This window comes from Prosopis cineraria, unplaced genomic scaffold (genome assembly GCF_029017545.1).
Source record: "Prosopis cineraria cultivar Desert tree isolate PC_DT_omini unplaced genomic scaffold, ASM2901754v1 PC6, whole genome shotgun sequence".
NCBI classification, from domain to species: domain Eukaryota; kingdom Viridiplantae; phylum Streptophyta; class Magnoliopsida; order Fabales; family Fabaceae; genus Prosopis; species Prosopis cineraria.
Genome location: NW_026555337.1, coordinates 717,504 through 736,560, shown reverse-complemented (window position 1 = coordinate 736,560; position 19,057 = coordinate 717,504). Strand labels below are relative to the sequence as shown.

Here is a 19,057-nt window from a genome sequence, read left to right as displayed (position 1 = left end):
ACCATATTTTATTATTTTCAACCCGTAAGCTGAGTTTCGCTCTAATTGTTCTGATTGGGCCATCGAACCCATTCTGCCAATTCGAAGGGGCTCGTCGGGAGAGAGCCCAAAATCTCAGTCCAATAATTAAGAAATCAAAATTAATGTGAGCGATAGAAGCTTTCATTGCCAGTTGGGCGGATAAAACCTTTATGCATATAATAACTTTCTTAGTTGGGAGGAGATGAATTGTATTGCGGGCGGAACTTTACTCCTTGTACTATGAAAAAAATATGTACAAAAGAGTTTACCAGAGAAAATTAAGCCCTCGCATCATTTAAAGGAGAAGAAAATTTTGGAAGTTTGGTGCGGAAGAAAAAAAGAGAAGACCCCGCCCACTGATCAGTCTAAAAGCTTATCACAGTTTGAGGCATTTCTTCTCCTTTTGCTCTCAATGCAAGGCCGTGGATGGTGCGAGGTGTAATTTTCCATGGTGAAACGACAGAACAAGCATCCCTCGCATCAATTTGAAAATGTGCTTCCTCGTTACTATCTAGATTAGATTGATATTGATTTATTGATTATTATTATTGTAGCTGGTGCTGTTGTGCCATTTATCAATAATAGATTTGAATTGAGGTTGATTCCTAACTTTCTATCACTTTAAATGTGTGTTTGATTTTCAGTTTATACTTGGTAAAACACATTTGAAAATTTGAACAATTTGTTGCATTTGTAGAAGTATCCTTCTAAAATTCTACTATACTATATCTCTCCCGTATTTCATGCAATTGTACCTTCCCTTGTGGAATGAAATAAATCCATTCAAATTAGGCCGATGTGGTAAATTACCTTCAATAAAACTAACTATACCATTTTCGAATTTGTGATAAATTAATTTCTAATTAAGTGTGTTGATATGATCAATGATTACCTTCAGATCACGTTAATATCTTAGCAGTGTGTTTATGATGTTTGCAAATAACTCCTGATGGCAACCTTGAACAGTTTGTTATCAACATGATAAGCTGTGCAGCAACCAGTTATCAACAACCCCTTGATGAAATTACAGCATTCTAAAAAGCTAATATTTTTGGCCAAAAAACAGCTAAAAAGTTGCCACTAATAATATTTTTCAGTTAGATATACGATTTGTGTTTATTAATTGTAACGCGTGCGTTTGATATATATATATATATATATATATATAAAGGGTAAAGGGCCAAGTAAACCGTGGGAAGATTACTCCAAAAACGATACTCTTGAGGAGTTTCTAGCTTTTGAAGAATATTTAGAGTACGAAATCTTAAAATTATTATTGTTGGACTGGACTGGACCCTGCATATAAACTAATAAACATATACTGAAAATTCTTTCAGAAGTGTTCAACAAAATGTGGCTGCAGTTAAAGAGAATGTCACCTCCCACCGAAGAAGGAAAATAAAATACTTTCCCGCCTATTTCAGGCACTTGGAGCATCAATGCGGGCGACGGTCTGTAGAAGAGGCATCTATAATCGGTGCAAAGAATGAATAAATAGCCAGACTGGGAATGAGAAGAGACATCAGAGAGAGGAAAAAAGGCCATATCCGTGTACGTGTAGATAGACACGTGTGGGTGTTTGTGCGTGTCGACGGCAACCTCGATCCATTGGCATCCAGCGCTCTCAAGAATTTATCAAAGGGGCTCGAATTTGGTAGCCTCACAGAATATTTGCTCTTCGTGGTCACATAGACACTGGAAAACTTGTTCCTTCTCTGGAAAGGGCCTTGGTGACTAACTTCAGATCTCCTATGGAAAAATTATGCACCTGCAAAACAGAACAGTAGCTAGTAGAATCAAATGAGCTGTACAATCACCAAATGATAATCACTGACATTAAATGTACATCTCCATGCATCATTTATGCATCACTAAATCTCACAAGATTTTAAGAGGTTTTGAAAATCATAAGTAGAAGAATCTAAAAAGGAGTGAGCTATATACCATTGGCTCAATCCTTATACTTCACACTTTTTTTCTCATCATATTTAGATGAGCAGGTACTGAGCGAGGCCTATATATTTTTTAATTCGTGGCAATCAGATAAACAATCATGATTCTTGAATAACTACCTAGAACAGTCACACAGTTTGAATATGACAACTATGCACAGTTCATCTTTATCTGAAATCTCAACTCAATGCATCAGTGGAACTTTCAGGCTCATTGCAGGTTTGCACATCAAGCAATTTAGAAGAAACAATCCAACCTTTCAAAATGGTCTATTTTCACAGCAAAGTAATAAAAGAATAACATCATAAAAAGCCTAGCCTTAGAAGGCAATTTGAAAGAAACCTCCTCGCCCTGCCCCAGGCCCCTATTATTGGCTAGCAAAGGCAAGGTATCATCAATAGCACCATACTCCAAAAGTCAGTTGACTGTTATAAACCAATTGAGCACCAAAGAAGAAATCCTGAGTCCTTTATATTATATATTTTCCTTTTTCCTGAAAATTACACCTTTCATCAAGGACATAACCACTCACCTTGGTAGGCAAAGGGGGAAATACTACTTCATTTTCACTTGACAAAATCACTGCCTTTGTTTCTTTTTCGTGGTTGAGACTATGAAGAACTGACATTTTCTGATTCGTGCCCATTCCAAGTGCCTCTCATTGGTTCTTTATCTGGTCACAAGGTACAGGTGTTGAGGAAATGGGTAAATCTGCAATTGGCTTGGCTGTTTCCGAAACCTATTCATGCAATAATCCTCATTGTATCATTAAGATGGAAAAATATTCTCCAGCACAAGTATGATTCAAATAATATAGTAACATTTCAAATAGCAAGATTCTTAAAACAAATAAAACAAAATCACATTTTACCGATTCCAAGAGTTGATTAACACTTTTAACATCAGGATAATTACTAGAGACTGAAGTTTTACGATCTGAATGAATTTGAGTTGATTCAGGCCCAGTCTCTTCATCCGTCAAAGCAACTGGAGTCACAACCTGGAACCAATCATCAAACTTGTCAAACAAACTAGTTCTCAAGAACCACTTACTCCCTCCATTTAAAAATGTAAGGCATTTTTAATCAAATCTCACCCCCAACAAAGTAATTAATTGTCTTCAAATTAACACCATCTTTCTATATTTACTCTTATTTAATAAGGTGATTCACTTTAAAATAAATAGGGAAAATTAATCATTTGATCCCTTTAATTTTAACTTAGTTGTAATTCAATCCCTGAATTTTGATTTGTTGTAACTCAGTCTTTAAAGTTTTAACCAAATTGTCACTCAGTCCTTGAATTTTAACTTGATGTAACTCAATCTCTATAATTTTAACTATTTAAAATATTATCCTCTATATTTTAAAAAAATAAAATTAGAAAGATCAAATCTTTATAATCTTTATCAAATTAAAAGTTTTAGTAATTTAAAATTAAACCCTAAATGTCATCATAATTTTAACTTTTAGAGTTTTATTTCAAGATAAAAGGACCAATATTTTAAATGGTTAAAATTACAGGGACTAAGTTGCGGCGAGTCAAAGTTTAAGAATCGAGTTATAACTAAGTCAAAACTTTAAAAATTGAGTTGCAACGAATCGAAATTCAGGGATTGAGTTACGAATGAGTCAAAACTATAAGGACCAAATAATTAATTTTTCCAAATAAATATAAGGTGATTTATTTATTATGAGCATTTTTGAAAAAGCATATTAATTACACATTAAAATGCTAAAAATGTTGTATATTTTTTAACAGAGGTAATAACAAAGATGAAATTTTCAGGATATTACCACATTGAAATCTTGAAACTCAATCTCAGCAACAGGAAAGTATGGCCCTGGTGTCTCCATAAACAGAGGAGCTCCCACTGGCTATGCATCATCAGGTAAAAAACCCTCTTCTTTAAGCTAAATAACTCATCCTGCCAGCAACTTATATTCTCTTAAATGGTTTAAGATAGAATTTATAGAACAAATGTGCGCATGTACCACAGGAACTAATGTTAAAAAAAATCATGTGTCAGAAACTGGAAACAAAAACAAATATTTAACTGCTCAGATTCCATTGCTTAATATTTGATCAGACATTTGATTCATTGTTTCATAAACTTCTACACCTCTCAGGCTAAATCAAAAGTTTACTGGTGGAGCAAGTCAGCAAGTGTCAATTAACATGTTACTTTCGTCTATATAAACGAAGTAAACTAGATTATGATGGAACCCTCTACCCTAATAAACTTAGAACAAGCAAAAATACAGAGCAAATGGGACTAAACAGAATAATGGAGCTGTATTACAAGCCAAAAAAGAAACTGAAATTACAGAGTACATTAAACAACACAAAATACAATGAAAATACACCTAGTACAACACAAACCTAAGCTACACACGAACAAATGATGAAGCAAGATGAACTTCATCCACTCCAATCTAGCATTCAAGAGGCCAAAGCTCTCCTCACCACTCACAATTTTCAAAATACCCCACACCCTCCCTCTGCACAAAAGGAAAGATTTAAAGACCCAAAAAGTTCCAAAAGGTTGAACATAATCCTAGCTGCACCTAATCCCTATTCCTACGTCACTTTTTCCCCCTATGGCCGGCAACCTTTGGGTAATTCTGTTATCCACTGGGAGATAATTCTTTAGTTCCTACACCATATCCCTTCATAAAGTATGTTATAGGCCCTAGGAAATGATATATAAACCTGTTCTCATTCTTCAGCACTATCAGATTATCATTGGCCCCTTGTTTCAATCATACTACTTTTTCCCTCTGGATTATATTATTACCCTCCTACTTTTGCATGTAAAATCCTTCATACGCTCTTTATCATTTGAACTATCTCTTTATTTAACGGCTACAAAATATAGAATAAGAAAGCCACAGTTCTATAGGAATATATCTTAAACCTATTTAAGCAATTATTTAGGCTCAAATTATATTTATTTTTCGGTCAAAGCATATCAAACCATCAGAGTATCCTCTGATGACCCAAGTAAACAGTATGTGAAAGAGTTTCTCTTTGCCCTGGTGTACCTACTCCCCTGTTAAAAAACTGGTGGCTTATCTAAGCAGCTCTTTCTTTGATGAGACAGTTCCTCACACAGAAGTTAATCCTCAAACCAAAATAGCATAACATATCCACTTCTCAAAGAGGAAACTCAACAACTCAACCATTTTAAACTCAGTTGAATACTAAATTCCCCATTGGGCTGATTTCAATGAGATCATGACTGGTTCGCATGCTCAACCCCTATCCAATGAAAAGCCAAAACAACGTCTGCCTTATGGTATTCCCATCTGACACATGCAAGTCCCATTTGGGAAGCTAAGAAAAAATAGAGATTTTCATATCACCTCTGACAAATTAGCAAATTTAGTCATTAAGTTTGATGTCACAATGTCTTTCAACTTCTTGTCATCTAATTCTGCTGCAGAAAGTGATTCCGTAGCAGCAACTTGATCTTCCAGAGATCCATAAGCTATCTTCTCTGACTCTAAACAAACAGCCTGCAGCCAGATATCAACCGACTCAAGCAAGGGATCTTGCTATTGATTTAGGAGTTTAATAGATTGACAAGTTATAGCCCACCCCGCAAAATAATAATAATAATAATAATAATAATAATAACAGAAGAAAACAAAGATACAAGTTCAAAAGAAAGCTGAAGAGGTTAGGTGGGTGAAGAAACTAACAGTAGTCTCTGTCATAGATGCTTTAACCACTGGAACTAGATCAGGAAAATGGCCTGCCCTGGCAGAAATAATCAGCATGTTTGTTCCCAAGGTAAACAAAGACCCCATCTGAGATGGTTGTAAACTTCCTTAAACAAGCGTACAGACAAACACACCAGAAAAAATATTTCGATAATAAGCGTTGCTTGTACTAAAGCATCTAACTTTAAGCATAGACAGACAATGATAATGTATGATGAAGCATGGAATTATGTAAATCAAGTAGGAGAACTTGTACTTGATTGATTTAAACTACCATCAAAGTTTTACAAAAGGCTGCAAACCTAGAAAGGACTAGTAGAAAGGTATGACCCTTTGAATTGGAATCACTATAATTAATAGGATGAAATTCATATTTTAAATAATAAAATGTATCATAAAGGTTGTTCATATATATCTCCAACTTACCTTGATCCAAAGAGAAGCTTCTGATGGAAAACGCCAGTTGGAAATATCTTACTAAAGCCATATAATTGGATGTCTACAAGAAGCAACAGTAATAAAAAAAATCTTGGGAAAATGATTATTTCAGATTTTTTTGACTTTAGGAGCTGTTATGAAAAGTTGAAAGCTTCAGTAAAAGGTTGAAAATCAACATGCTTGCCTCTTAATGCGAGTGCCAATTGCAGACTAAATTGATAAACCAAAAGTAGCAGCTTATAGAAGCGTCAAACTATTTATATGCGAGGGAAACAATTTGGTAAAATTTTCCGTCCAATTCCAATAATAGGCAGACATTATCTTTTAGAAGTGGTCCCTCAAAAGGTACAAGAACGAGAGAGGACAGAAATTCTATACTGATCAAATGTATTTCTACCTAAAGCCACTTTTATAAGAATGAAGCGAGGTTGCTATGGGTATCCCTGCATATGTGAATTAGAAATAGTTATCAGATAGAAACCTCTGCTAATCCCTCTAAAGACTGTATAAGAGAACAAAGAAAATATTATGTGGTGATTAGGGAAATAAGAGTTTGTTAAGGGATTAGTTAGTTTGTAAGTATTCTACACACTCATACTAGTATAAATAGGCAAAGAAAGTCTGTTGGAATTGAATAAAATTCTTTCTACGTTTTACCATACCAATAGTATCAGAGCCAGTTTTTCAGCCACCTGGCACTGTCACTGAAAATAAGATCAAAAAAGCTGCAATGGAGATGGCAAGTTTGAAGTAGGAGACAATTGTTGAAGATTGGTGGAAGCATGAAGAACTTCAACCAGTAACGTGGTCGCCAGAATCCACAACAATAGTCATTTTCATAGGAGGACTATTCAATTCAAGCAAACTCTTGATGTTATGTTCCTTCCCAATCTTAAAGAATGATATGACCAGAAGCAAGGAAGAGAACATGAAGAGGGAAGAGGCATAAGAAACTACAGCAAAATCTTTGTGATTATCCTTTTAATGCCTTTATTTGTAAATAGTCATTTTTTTATTTGGAGCTGATTTGTGGGCATACAATAGGGGAGATTGGTACAATTGTTGATCTGTTTCTCTTGTAAATGGTCATTGTTTTACTCGTTTTTCTGTCTTTTCTGTGTGTAGATCTTCATTATTCCCGATCAACTAGCAGTCCACTTTCATCTCCCTTTTCTCTCTCACTTGTTTCCTCGTATGTTTTGGCTGAAATATTAGATTGCTAGAACAATCATATATATGATGCAACTCCAGCAATTTCCAAACCAGAAATTCAAAGTAAACTATCATAAATAGTTGAAGAAAATGAGCGAGTCATAATGCATTTCCAAAATTAATCATTGCATTTTGTATAAACCAATCTCACCTTAGAACAAGTAAACAATAGAGCAGTGCTATAAGTGTGGGCCATAGCCTCAAAGTTTGCAGAGCCATTTTCCATGGATATTGCTTGAATCCAGATTGAAGAAAGGAGGAGACTCACTCGGTGACTGCTCAACCGAATAGAACTGAGCTCCTGAAATTTTGGGTACAGAATTTTTTTTTTTTTTTAATCAGAACTATAATGAATTTCTAAGGACCCAGAAAAAAGAAACTACAAAACTAACTGAACCACATGTCTGACATAATTGAAATCAAATCATGAAAAACATAAATTTTAGCAGGACGAATACACCCAGCAGCCCAACATCCCCCCCTACCCCACAGAAAAAATCACTAAAAAAAAAAAAAAAATTAAATATGCTAGTTCAACTGATGATTAAAAAAAAACTTCTTACTTTTCCATCAGTGAGAGCAGAAGTAAAGCTGCGACCAGGATACAGATCCACTGCATGTTTCCTATTGTCCCCTTCCATTGCCTTTGTTTCAGGTTCTCCTCCAATGAGGCTTGCATCCTCAATGGAGAAGCTTTCGTACTTTACATTCTGCGGCATCATTCTTTTCTGGTTTAGTTGGGTAGAAAAGAGGGATAGCATAAGCACTACAGAGAAGATACCATGTGCCCCGACTCTTCTTTCATGGTCTGGATGGGTCATTGACTGGAGCAATTGATGAAATAAAGCATCAGGGAAAGCCTGGAAAAGTACAACAACAACAAACCTTATCCCACTATCAACAACAAGCCTGGAGAAGTACAATATCACCAAAAAGTTTAAACAGTTCTGCAAAAGATGAGAATGTAGAGAAGACCTTTTTGACTCTAAGGAACAGAACTGACCTTTTTGTGATACCGGATACGATAAATTAGGGATGGAACTTATCAACCTCGCTGTTTGATGAACAGCTGACATTGTTGTTTTTGCTATAATGGAACTAGTTGATATATTCTCTAGCACTACAGCAATCAAATCAAGAAGGGGTCCTTTATCACTTGTTATTCACAAAATGTTAGACAAAAGACAGTATGACAAGAATGACTCAACATTCTATAGCCAGAAACTTTGTTCCCATGAGAAGGAAGATTCAATGGTTTCCTTTTTTATAGTCAATAGTAAGGACAGGTTTCTGATTAGATGTGGATCCAATCAATGCATTATGAAAAGATTGATCTGTTGAAGTACAGGATAGTTCTCTTTAGTTCTGGCATTACTGGATCCATGAGCAAGTTTTTTTTTTTTTGGTTCACCTATCAAGTGAGGATATCTCATAATCCTCTCTTTTTTTTTTATGACACCTCTCTTCTTTCTAATAATTATTAACCAAAAAACACATAGTAACTGATAATTACCTTACTTGAGAGTTGTAATATGCACATTTGTAAGGCGTGCTGCAGATTAGCTTTCCGCTTACATGCATCATTTTCAGTGTTAGATGATTGAATTAAACTTTGCTGGCACTTCCTTAAATGTTTTACGGAGGTAAGATATTGTGCCGATAATTGCAATTGAAGCTGGCGGCTTCACATTTTGCGCAAGTTGTGTGGTGACATTAACTACATCAATCTGCAGAATAGGTTGCTTGGCAACATTCTTATGATCCAAGTGCTTGATCAAAGAGGAAAACAGAAGATGGGAATTATCTCCTGGAGTTTAAAAAGTGATAATTATTTGCAGAAGTGGGAATAAGTTAGAATTAAATTTGTTTAAGGAAAGTTAGGGCGCTGAATGCTCAAGGTTACCTGACTCTGCTAAAAGGGATTTTAAATGCAATAAAACATAAAAAGCAACTCCTTTTTCTGGAGACCAGTAATTTTCGGCATCAAAATTATAAAAAAGAGGTTCAAGAACATGCCACACTGTTGTAGCTTCCGTTGCCAATTTGGCCATGTTAAACAAGTAAACCTTTGACCAATAAGTAGGATCCTTAGCAGTATCCCTGTAAAAGTGACAGCATAAAGGCTGTTTGTTGGATGATGAATGATGACTTTTCAGAATAAGTGAAGGGAAGAAGTGTAAAAGTAGGCTTACAACATTGAATGATCCGTCCTACTGGTATGTGGTAAAGAAGGAAGACGGTCTTCGTTTTGATGTCCCAGAATCTGCTGGTCCAGAGACTGTGAATGCCACTTCTCTTCCTTGGCATGGTTGTGTTCAATTGGAAAATTCAAGACATTCTCAAAAGTCACGGAAATAATCTATTTCAGAGCACACCCAGCCAATCAACAGACAAAATAGACAATTAGAACGATGACAAAGGTCTTTGACAGTGGCTAAAAGTTCTAGCGAATCAGAAGACCCAAACTTCTGTGAGAAGATGCCAAATTCTGTGCATCGCTTTATGTCAACGTTTGTATAGATGGTCAACGGTTGAAAAGGTGAAAGTATGAAAACAATACTCATTTTGTCAAAATCCATTGAATGATGTGAGTGTTCACCCATGAATTGCACCTAGTCACAGGAAAAAAAGGGGAAAAGAACAAAAGACATCTGCAAGAGAAGGTACAAGTTGCCTTGTAAACCACAACCAAAAAAAGGATACCAGGAAAGTAAATGACAAAGTAAATAAATTCATCCATTCATTCAGCTTCTAAACTAGTGATGGAAGAAATACCATGCAGGACAGAGCTTGCAATGCAGCTGAGCGTAGGCAGATAGGTTGCTCATATTCTCCCACTTTTTGAGCCAGTTGACATAATTTAGGGATGAGACCCTCTAAGTTGAACATATATGTACTATCCATCTACTTTTAATTCAAAAGATCAGTACCAATTGATGGACAAAAAAATAGAACTCGTAAAAAATGCATACATGACCACAAAATGCAATATACAGAAAGCATCTAGGACTAGGATGCAGTTTAATGGAACAAATATGTTACAACCCCCACCCTGATTTACTGACTTTAAATTATCCACTTCAACCAACCTCAACAAATTCCTATTAGAGACCAAGAATTTGAATCAATAAACTTCTCGGAATGGGTGATCAAGCTTCATACAACATGCACAAGAGCTACCCCTAAAATGATGTTATCTATAAGGTTTATCAAATTGAATGGAGGAAGAGGTATTGCAACCTATGATTCTCATTCCATCTGTTCGAGTTTGTTCTAAGAGAGTCTGAATGATAACTAACAAATCATTGGCGAAAAGTGGCCTGCAAGATGAAGAAATATAATGTGTATGTCATCACATATTTGACGTGACAGTATGTAGCAATTGAAACATTGAAAGGAAATAAACAAAGACTTGAATATGATGCTTGAGTTGCAAGTGAAAAAATAGAGAAAAAAATTGCACTGTCCGATATTACTAATTAACAGAGTTGTATTAATTAGAATGAAATTTATTGTAAAGTAATCTACAAAATATTCCTTTTGTGCTCATCAATATGAATCTAACATAACTTTCAGGACGTTCAGCTCACTACACACATGATTATAGATAATGACAGGGGTTCCTAGAAAACATCACTTCGTATATTCAGCAATGTGATATAGATAGCGAAGTTTAAAGACCAAAAATGTTTCTCATTGGATTAACAATCAGGAGCATAGTGTTGAAGGAGTGGTTGCAAATGTTTGAGACATAACTTTATGTAAATTTTAAGTATTAGATAATTTTCTACTAGCAATTGCACTATTAGTTTTATACTACTCGTTGGAAACGAAAGTATAGATCAAACTCATGGACTTATATAAATTAACCATACCCCTAGATTTTACAATCACGTTTAGATATTTTAAAATCGGATCAACCATCAGCATGTCCAACCTCTCAGTCACTTTCCAGCAAGATGTCCATCGATTGGATTTTAAAACTTAATAAGATGCATCCAAGTCATATCTAGATAAATTGTAGGGAGAATGGCAATGAAGGCACACAAAGGAGGAAAAAAAAAGCAGTGAAGGCCCTGCACATTTGAAGGTTCATCTATGCACAATTGATGAACCTTTAGTTGTGCAAAGATTAACTTTCAAATGTATTGGGCCCTCACTGCTCTTTTTCTCTTCTAGGGACCCTCACTACCATCCTCCCTAAATTATATGTCATTTTAATCAGGTTGGTCAAAGATTGTTACAATCCGAGGAGTATAGAGTTAAGTAATGAGCCACCAAACTTACATGTGCCCTTACATGATGATAACATTTTCCTGTAGATGCACCAGACAACTTTGACTGAACCAAAGTTTTTATTTCGCAAATTCTTGTAACATCTTTGCTCCAGATTATCCAAAATCTGCAAAGATAAAGCAGAAGAAAAACTCCACAAAAATCAATTAAGATGTCTTCCAGAAGTATATAAAAAAACCAGTGTTTTATAATCAACAACGTTGGACGTGAAATAAGCTCTGTAATAGTTTAGAAGAATGGTTTAAGGAAATAAATATTACAGAATGGACAAGAAACAGAAGAACCCGTTTCATTCACCATTTTAGGATCTTAATCATTTGTTATAGTTGCTTAAGTATGATAATCTAAATCTTCTCCAACATCTGATGAGTCATCCTAGTTAGTAGGATCAAATAGATCAAAAAGGACAAAGAAAGCAACAAATTTAGCTTAAAAAATCCAATTATTAATCATAGAGGAAATTTAGATAACGAATAGATTGTTGCATTAATCAATTCATATCAATCATTGATTGACAACTGATGTGAAGATGCATCAACAGAGGTTTAACAGAAGCCACAAGAAAAAGCACTTATTCAGTTCTTAAGTTTTTGTCCTTGTTATCCATATGAACATGCAGAAAGTTAACCGTTAAATGCATGTAGCCAAACTAGATCAACACAAAGATTGCTTCTAAAAAATTGTAACCTTGGGGATTCTCAACAGGTTCTCGGCAGCATATTCACATAGCTTCCCAATTTTCCTATCATTAGGTTCAGCGTCCTGCCAAACACAGTAAAATATGGCAGATATAAGATCTTTTTTTTTTTTTTGAAGAGGCAAAGAACTGGAAGGTACTCCCAGCATTATAAGTCAACATTCTAACTATTTTACAACATAGGAGATCATATTATTCAAAAATAATGTTGCACTTGCCACTTACAACAGCAGTAGCAAACCTTAGCATGGGTTTACAAAGAAAGTCAGGCAAAAGAATAAAATATATGCAAATAGGGTGGTAAATTAAGTGCAAATTTCTAGAATTAAGTATCACACTGAACTTGACGATAGTAAGATTCTTAAGAAGCATTTTTTGTTAATAATTAAAATTGCTCTAGCCTCCCACAATTTCAAAAACCATCTCATGCATACATAGCTTCCACCTGAACAAACTAGTATATGATTGAAATGCATAAAAATGGATGCTACAATGAATTGAAATAACTTTTTTTGTATCAAATTTCTTGTTGTTGTTGTTGTTGTTAATGTTGTTGTTGTTGCTGTTGTTGTTGTTGCTGTTGTTGTTGTTGCCGTTGCTGTTGTTGCTGTTCTTGTTGTTGCCGTTGTTGCTGTTGTTGATGTTGTTGTTGCTGTTGTTGTTGCTGCTGTTGTTGTTGTTGCTGTTGTTGCTGTTGCATTTGCTAGTGTTGTTGTTGTTGCTGTTGTTGTTGTTGTTGTTGCTGTTGTTTTTGTTGCTGCTACTGCTGCTGTTGTTGTCGCTGGTGTTGTTGTTGTCGCTGGTGTTATTGTTGTTGCGCTGCTGTTGTTTGCTGTTGTTGTTGCTGTTGTTGCTGTTGCAGTTGTTGCTGTTGCTATTGTTGTTATTGCTGTTGCTGTTGTTATTGCTATTTTGTTGCCGTTGTTGTTGTTGCTGTTGCTGTTGTTGCTGTTTCTGCTGTTGTTGTTGTTGCTGTTGCTGTTGCTGTTGTTGTTGCTGGTGTTGTTGCTGTTGCTGCTGCTGCTGTTGTTGTTGCTGTTATTGCTGTTGCTGTTGTTGTTGCTGTTGCTGTTGTTGTTGTTGTTGCTGCTGCTGGTGTTGTTGCTGTTGTTGGTGTTGTTGCTGTTGCTGGTGTTGTTGCTGTTGCTGGTGTTGTTGTTGTTGTTGGTTTTGTTGTTGTTGTTGTTGGTGTTGTTGTTGCTGTTGTTGCTGTTGCCGTTGCTGTTGCTGTTGCTGGTGTTGCTGTTGTTGTTGCTGTTGCTGTTGTTGTTGCTGTTGTTGTTGTTAATGTTGTTGTTGCTGTTGTTGCTGTTGTTGTTATTGTTGCTGGTGTTGTTGTTGTTGCTGCTGCTGTTGCTGCTGTTGCTGCTGCTGTTATTTTTGTTGTTGTTGTTGTTTAACAATAACATGCACAGATTATGAAATTTCTTGTAATGTTTGATTGGTTGTCTTGATCTTGTCCGTAGAGAAGGACAACAGAAACAGAGGTTGCCATGGCCAGGCACAACTCGCCTCGACATGACCCCCCTTATCTACAAAATTACAAGAACTACCTGCAAATTCAATAAGAATTGGGTTAAGGACCTGCATGGGTAACTACCAAAAGCACATTCAAACTACATCTGCCAAATCCAATAAATAGTTGAATCCCCTAAATGTACTTTTGCCAAATGTAAACTGAAAACAAAACCCACACTAAAAAGCACCCCCACCCCCATAGTTTCCATTACTTTTATTGCAGTAATTTCAATCAAAATTGTCCTTTCAGAAATCATATTACTCGGAGCCATGGTATTGAAACCCGGACCGGATCGGTCGGGTCAACCCAAAAACCGGTGACTCGGTCCCTTGTTTGGTCTGGATTTACTCCTAAACCAGTGAAGAAATGAACCAGTGTAACTCGGTCAACCCAGGTTCAACCCAGTATAACCCGGTGGGTTGACTGGGTTAACCAAGTTATTACTTTTTCGGACAAAACCTCTAAAACGACGTCCTTTTGGAGATTTTTTTTCATTTTTAATTTTTCAAAGTGCTGAGTTCAGAAATAAGATAATAAAAAAAAAGTGAAACTAAAGTTAAAAAATGAAAAATTAGAGGTAGAGCACACTAAGTCTAATCCAGATTATCAGACAGCATTTAGTTTGGCCTTTCATCTGTGTCTCTCCTCTCTTGCCCTAACATAATCAGCGTCTCTTCTCTAGCTCAGTCTCCGTCTTTTCTCCAGGCTCCAGCTCTATCTCCGTCTCTTCTCCGGCTCTATCTCTGTCTCTGCTATCTCCTTTTCTTCTCCAGCTTAGTCTCTAACTCTCCGTCTCTTTTTCAGCTCAATCTCCATCTCTTCTCCAGCTCTTTCTCCATCTCTTCTCTTGAATTTTGAAATTGAAGAGTTGTAATTGTAATGATAGATATTTAAAATGTTGTATTTTATTACTGCTAGACTTTTCAGTGGTTGGATTTGATTGAATGTTTTTATAATTAATGTCTTTTTATTTAAATTGTATTATTTTAATCATAACCTGTTTGCAACCGGTTCAACCCCCAGTTCAACCCTAATTGAACCACTAACCTGCAACCCAATGCCAGGACCGATTCAATAACCAGTCTGGTTTTACATACCTTGCTCGGAGCTGAATCCACCCCTAAGATATCTCTTCAATGTTATCATAAAGTGAGGGTTAAAGAATTCCAAGAAAAATGATTGGAGATTCAAGGTTCTAGAAACAAAAAAGAGATTAACATTATATTAAATTGCAACCACACAAAAACAAAACAAAAAAAATCCCAAGCAATAAGAGAACTTGCCCCTGTTTAAATAACAGAAATACTATTTCCTCGCAAAATTAAGCATCTCAAACATAGATCAGGACTAGAGAAAAAGCCACGATATCAAAAGAAAAAACTAGAAAAAAAATAACTAATAATCCAACAGAAATTCAGTCAATTACCAGTTGTATCAAAATTCCAAGAAATTAAACGTGGAAAAAATAGCAGCACTATCGGACAATGTAGACGGGGTTCGAACTTTAGGCTTCAGTAATGAATGGATCAATGTCTAACAACAGGATATGGATCAACCTTTTCCTTTTCGTATGAAAAGAAGAGTTTCCAATCACTTTCTCATTTGCTATGACAATTAATAAAAGTTAAGATTAATATTTGCATCATGTTGGAGTATATATTCTGAAGCCTGTTTTTACTCATAGACAATTATATGTTGCTCTATTTAGGGTAAGAAATATGGATGGTTTGAAGATGTTATTAGATGGCAAGGGAAATCATGCCTTAAAAACTACCAATGTTGTTTGTAGAGAAGTTTTTCACAATGTACATATAACAAGTGGTGATGACATTTCAATGTAATTTTATGCACCGTTGTCATGCATTCGTTGATTGTGGTAAGTTTATTTTATAAACTCGGTATTTTTGTAATAAATTATCTATAAGTAAGTTAACTTCTTTTATTGTTAGCCCTTTTAAATATATCATTGATTGCAATGCGTTGTTGTCATTTAGTCTGTAGCAATCATCATTATAGAATTTGATGCCTAACTCGTATCATTTTTTGATGTTATTTACTTTATTAATTACTTTTAATTGATTATATTTTAGCAAATGCTTCCCGTGTGTTACACAGGGGAAGTGGTGCTAGTTTGAACTAAAAAGAAAATGAAGGGAATAAAATACAATTTGTGCAATGGATCCAACATATGAAGAGTTTGATAGAATATTTGAGTACATGTAATGTCATTGAAGACATGCCCAATAATGAATCAAACGTATTAATAATGATACTGGATATGCAGTAAGTTTTCACCTTCTTCTACTAGTACCATCTTTTTTCTTTATAAAAAATTGTTATAATCTAATGTCTTGTTGTTTATTTTAGCCTGACATAATTGAGGAGTTATAATGGCTAACAATTAATTCTTATTCAAAATGCTCTCATTGCATTGATTAATGAGATAGGATTGCTAAAAACTAATGCAACATCTTACTTGCAATGAGAGAATAACAATTTAACAAGGACCTTCAGCCCGCTCTATCAAAAGTTGAGTTGTCTCATTTACAAATTCCTCTAGATAAACTAAGCAAGAGATGTGGTAGCTATTTGTCTACCCAAACACCAATTAAAAATAAAAATGTAGGAAAACAATAGCTTTAAAATTTTAATCAATCTCATTATATGATAGCCTATCTTTATCATCGTCTCCTTTCACTTTTCTCAATTCGAGCCTCATTACTTATCATCCTCATTATTCATTTTCAACTCACCCACTTTTATTCAATGGTATTAGTAGAAGAAAATGAAAAACTTACCGCATACTTAGTATTACCACTAATACATTGGACTTATTGTTAAGTACATCTTTAATATCATTGCATGTACTCAGATGTTTCATCAAATTCTTCAAGTACTGGAGGAGCATTAACGATAGTAAATAATTATCTATCTCATGCTTAAATGAATTGTGTGAAAAAAAACAACAAAGCAAGAAAGGAAAGTAAAAATTCTCACAATTAACAGTAAAAAAATATAATGTCAATAATAAAAATTGAAATTGTTCATTAGGTGAGTGATTTCACCTTTTATCGAATAAAAATTAATTTCTAACCACAAAATTATTTTTGACTTGAATGATCTTTTCATAACCATAAACTCATTTTCGGTCAGAATGATTTTCGGTATATTTGGATAAAAATTTGACACAGTGCAGCATTTTGATTTTTTATTTTTTTATTCTTTGCTGTATATTGGTAAAAAGGCCAATTTCTGATACATACATTTGGCCAACAAAAAAGCGTGTGTGTGCATGTGGGTGTGATTTCCAATTTTGTAGCTTGATCTCGAAGTGACAACTGTTGAGAGAATCTGACCGTGGCGGTTACTGCTCTAATCCTCAACTCGCCACCCAGCTGGTTCAGTTGGTAAATCACTTTTGTTTTTTTTTTTTTTTTTTACCAATTAACTCTATCATATTCTTCCAAATTTAAGCATATATTTGCACAAAAACTTTAATACACTTGTCACTATTTTATAATTAACAGCAATAATTATATGTTCAAAATTTAAAATATGCAAGACATGATGTTTTAGTTTAAATATCAAAAAAACATTAAAACAACATGAGTAAAATTTCCCACAAACAAAAAAAGTTTGGATTAGCCTTTAACTAAAGTGGAAGCCGATCTTCTCTGTGATGCTCCCCTGTGCGTCCCTCCGCAAACTTCTTCATCATCATCATCATCATCTTCTTCTTCTTCCTCATTCCATCTCCATCCTTAAATTCATAAAGAATATTCATATTAATTTAAATGTGAAACTGTTAAATAACAGTGTCACGGATATTTCAAGAATGCATTTACTATGTTTATTTAACATGACTATATATTTGGAAACCTGAACTCAAGATCACAGAATAAGTTTATTTCACTTCCTAAACTAGTTAAACCAAATAAATAATTTCAAATTGTTAAAACTTAACCTACACAATGCAAAACTCCAATAAAATAAATAAATAAATAATTTTAATTTATAGAAATTTTTAATTTAATAACAATATACAAAAATGTGCAGATCAAATTTTAACGGTTTAAATGTATTTATTTTCATATGATAATTATTTTATAAAAATTAAATTTGTTGGGAAAAATAAGTAAATCTGAAACATTCACTTTATAATTTAATGGTGGAGATGAGACAAAGAGAAGAAAGGGAGAACGAAGATTAGGAGAGGACTCGGACCCAACTTAAGTTGGAGTAAAAAGAAAAAGAACATGGTGGCTTATTGCATGGCCAAGTATAGTTTTGATTTGGATTTTGTGGGGGCGTTGATGAAACCACCTTTAAGGGTCTCAGATTGCTTGTATAATTATAAGAGAAAATAATATTCAATGACCTCTGTGTGAAATTTATATTACACAAGGATTAAATGATTTGGATTTTTTTTTGTAGTCTTGTGATCTTTCTTTCATATTAATTTTATAAGCAAAATAACATAATTGTCTCTTGAGTTAAAAAACAAAGGAAAAATAAAAAGAAACCCCATTATTGCTAGCACCGACTGCCGGCAAGGTCATTGAAACTCCTGCTGCAGGTGGGGTCATTGACGGTCAATCACCAGAGCTTCGATGCCAGCAACATATTTATTTAAGAAATAATTGTTTAGGTGGCTAAGGGAAAGTTTGATCCCATGACCCTTAGCCACCTAAAAAGCTTAATACCTACGAGGCCACCAAGCCCTTTAATTATTTGTAGTAAAAAAAAAAGCAGTAAATCAAGTTTCAAACCACTTCCATATCATAATATAAAAGTGTGTTGTTGATTTTTAAACTAAACTTATTATTTTACATATGTTATTTGTTAATCTGATATGAACGATTATAAATTGGGAGTTTTAAAATTTCACGCATTTTACTTGTTAAAAGACCGAATGTATTGTTGTTACTTATGAATAGGTTGTTACTAAAACTTGAATAGATATCTGTTAATAAATGACTAACACTTACAATTAAACCCTTCCCATCAATTTTTCTAACTTGTTAAAACCAAAATAAATTATTATTAATTTCTAATGAATTGTTGTAAAAGTCTAATTGTACACTTATTGATGAGAGACTGATACATATAATTAAGCCTATCTTACCCATTTTTTAGCTTATTAAAGCTCAAATAGACTGTTATTAATTTCAAATGAAGTGTTGTTAAAACCCAAAT

General features: G+C 34.5%; 1 protein-coding gene across 1 annotated transcript; it reads right to left on the bottom strand.

Moving 5' to 3' along the window:
- Positions 1–1,233: 1,233 nt before the first annotated feature.
- Positions 1,234–18,447, bottom strand: LOC129313180 (protein SEMI-ROLLED LEAF 2-like). The gene is given in 20 exon segments (XM_054956147.1): positions 1,234–1,789; positions 2,507–2,713; positions 2,846–2,974; positions 3,771–3,901; positions 5,340–5,492; positions 5,679–5,806; positions 6,126–6,198; positions 7,501–7,650; positions 7,913–8,209; positions 8,863–8,988; positions 8,990–9,156; positions 9,253–9,449; positions 9,542–9,708; positions 9,779–9,961; positions 10,125–10,186; positions 10,587–10,669; positions 11,633–11,751; positions 12,333–12,410; positions 13,734–13,874; positions 18,385–18,447. Coding segments are annotated over 18 exon segments (2,325 nt in total). The 3' UTR covers positions 1,234–1,789; positions 2,507–2,713; positions 2,846–2,967.
- Positions 18,448–19,057: the final 610 nt, after the last annotated feature.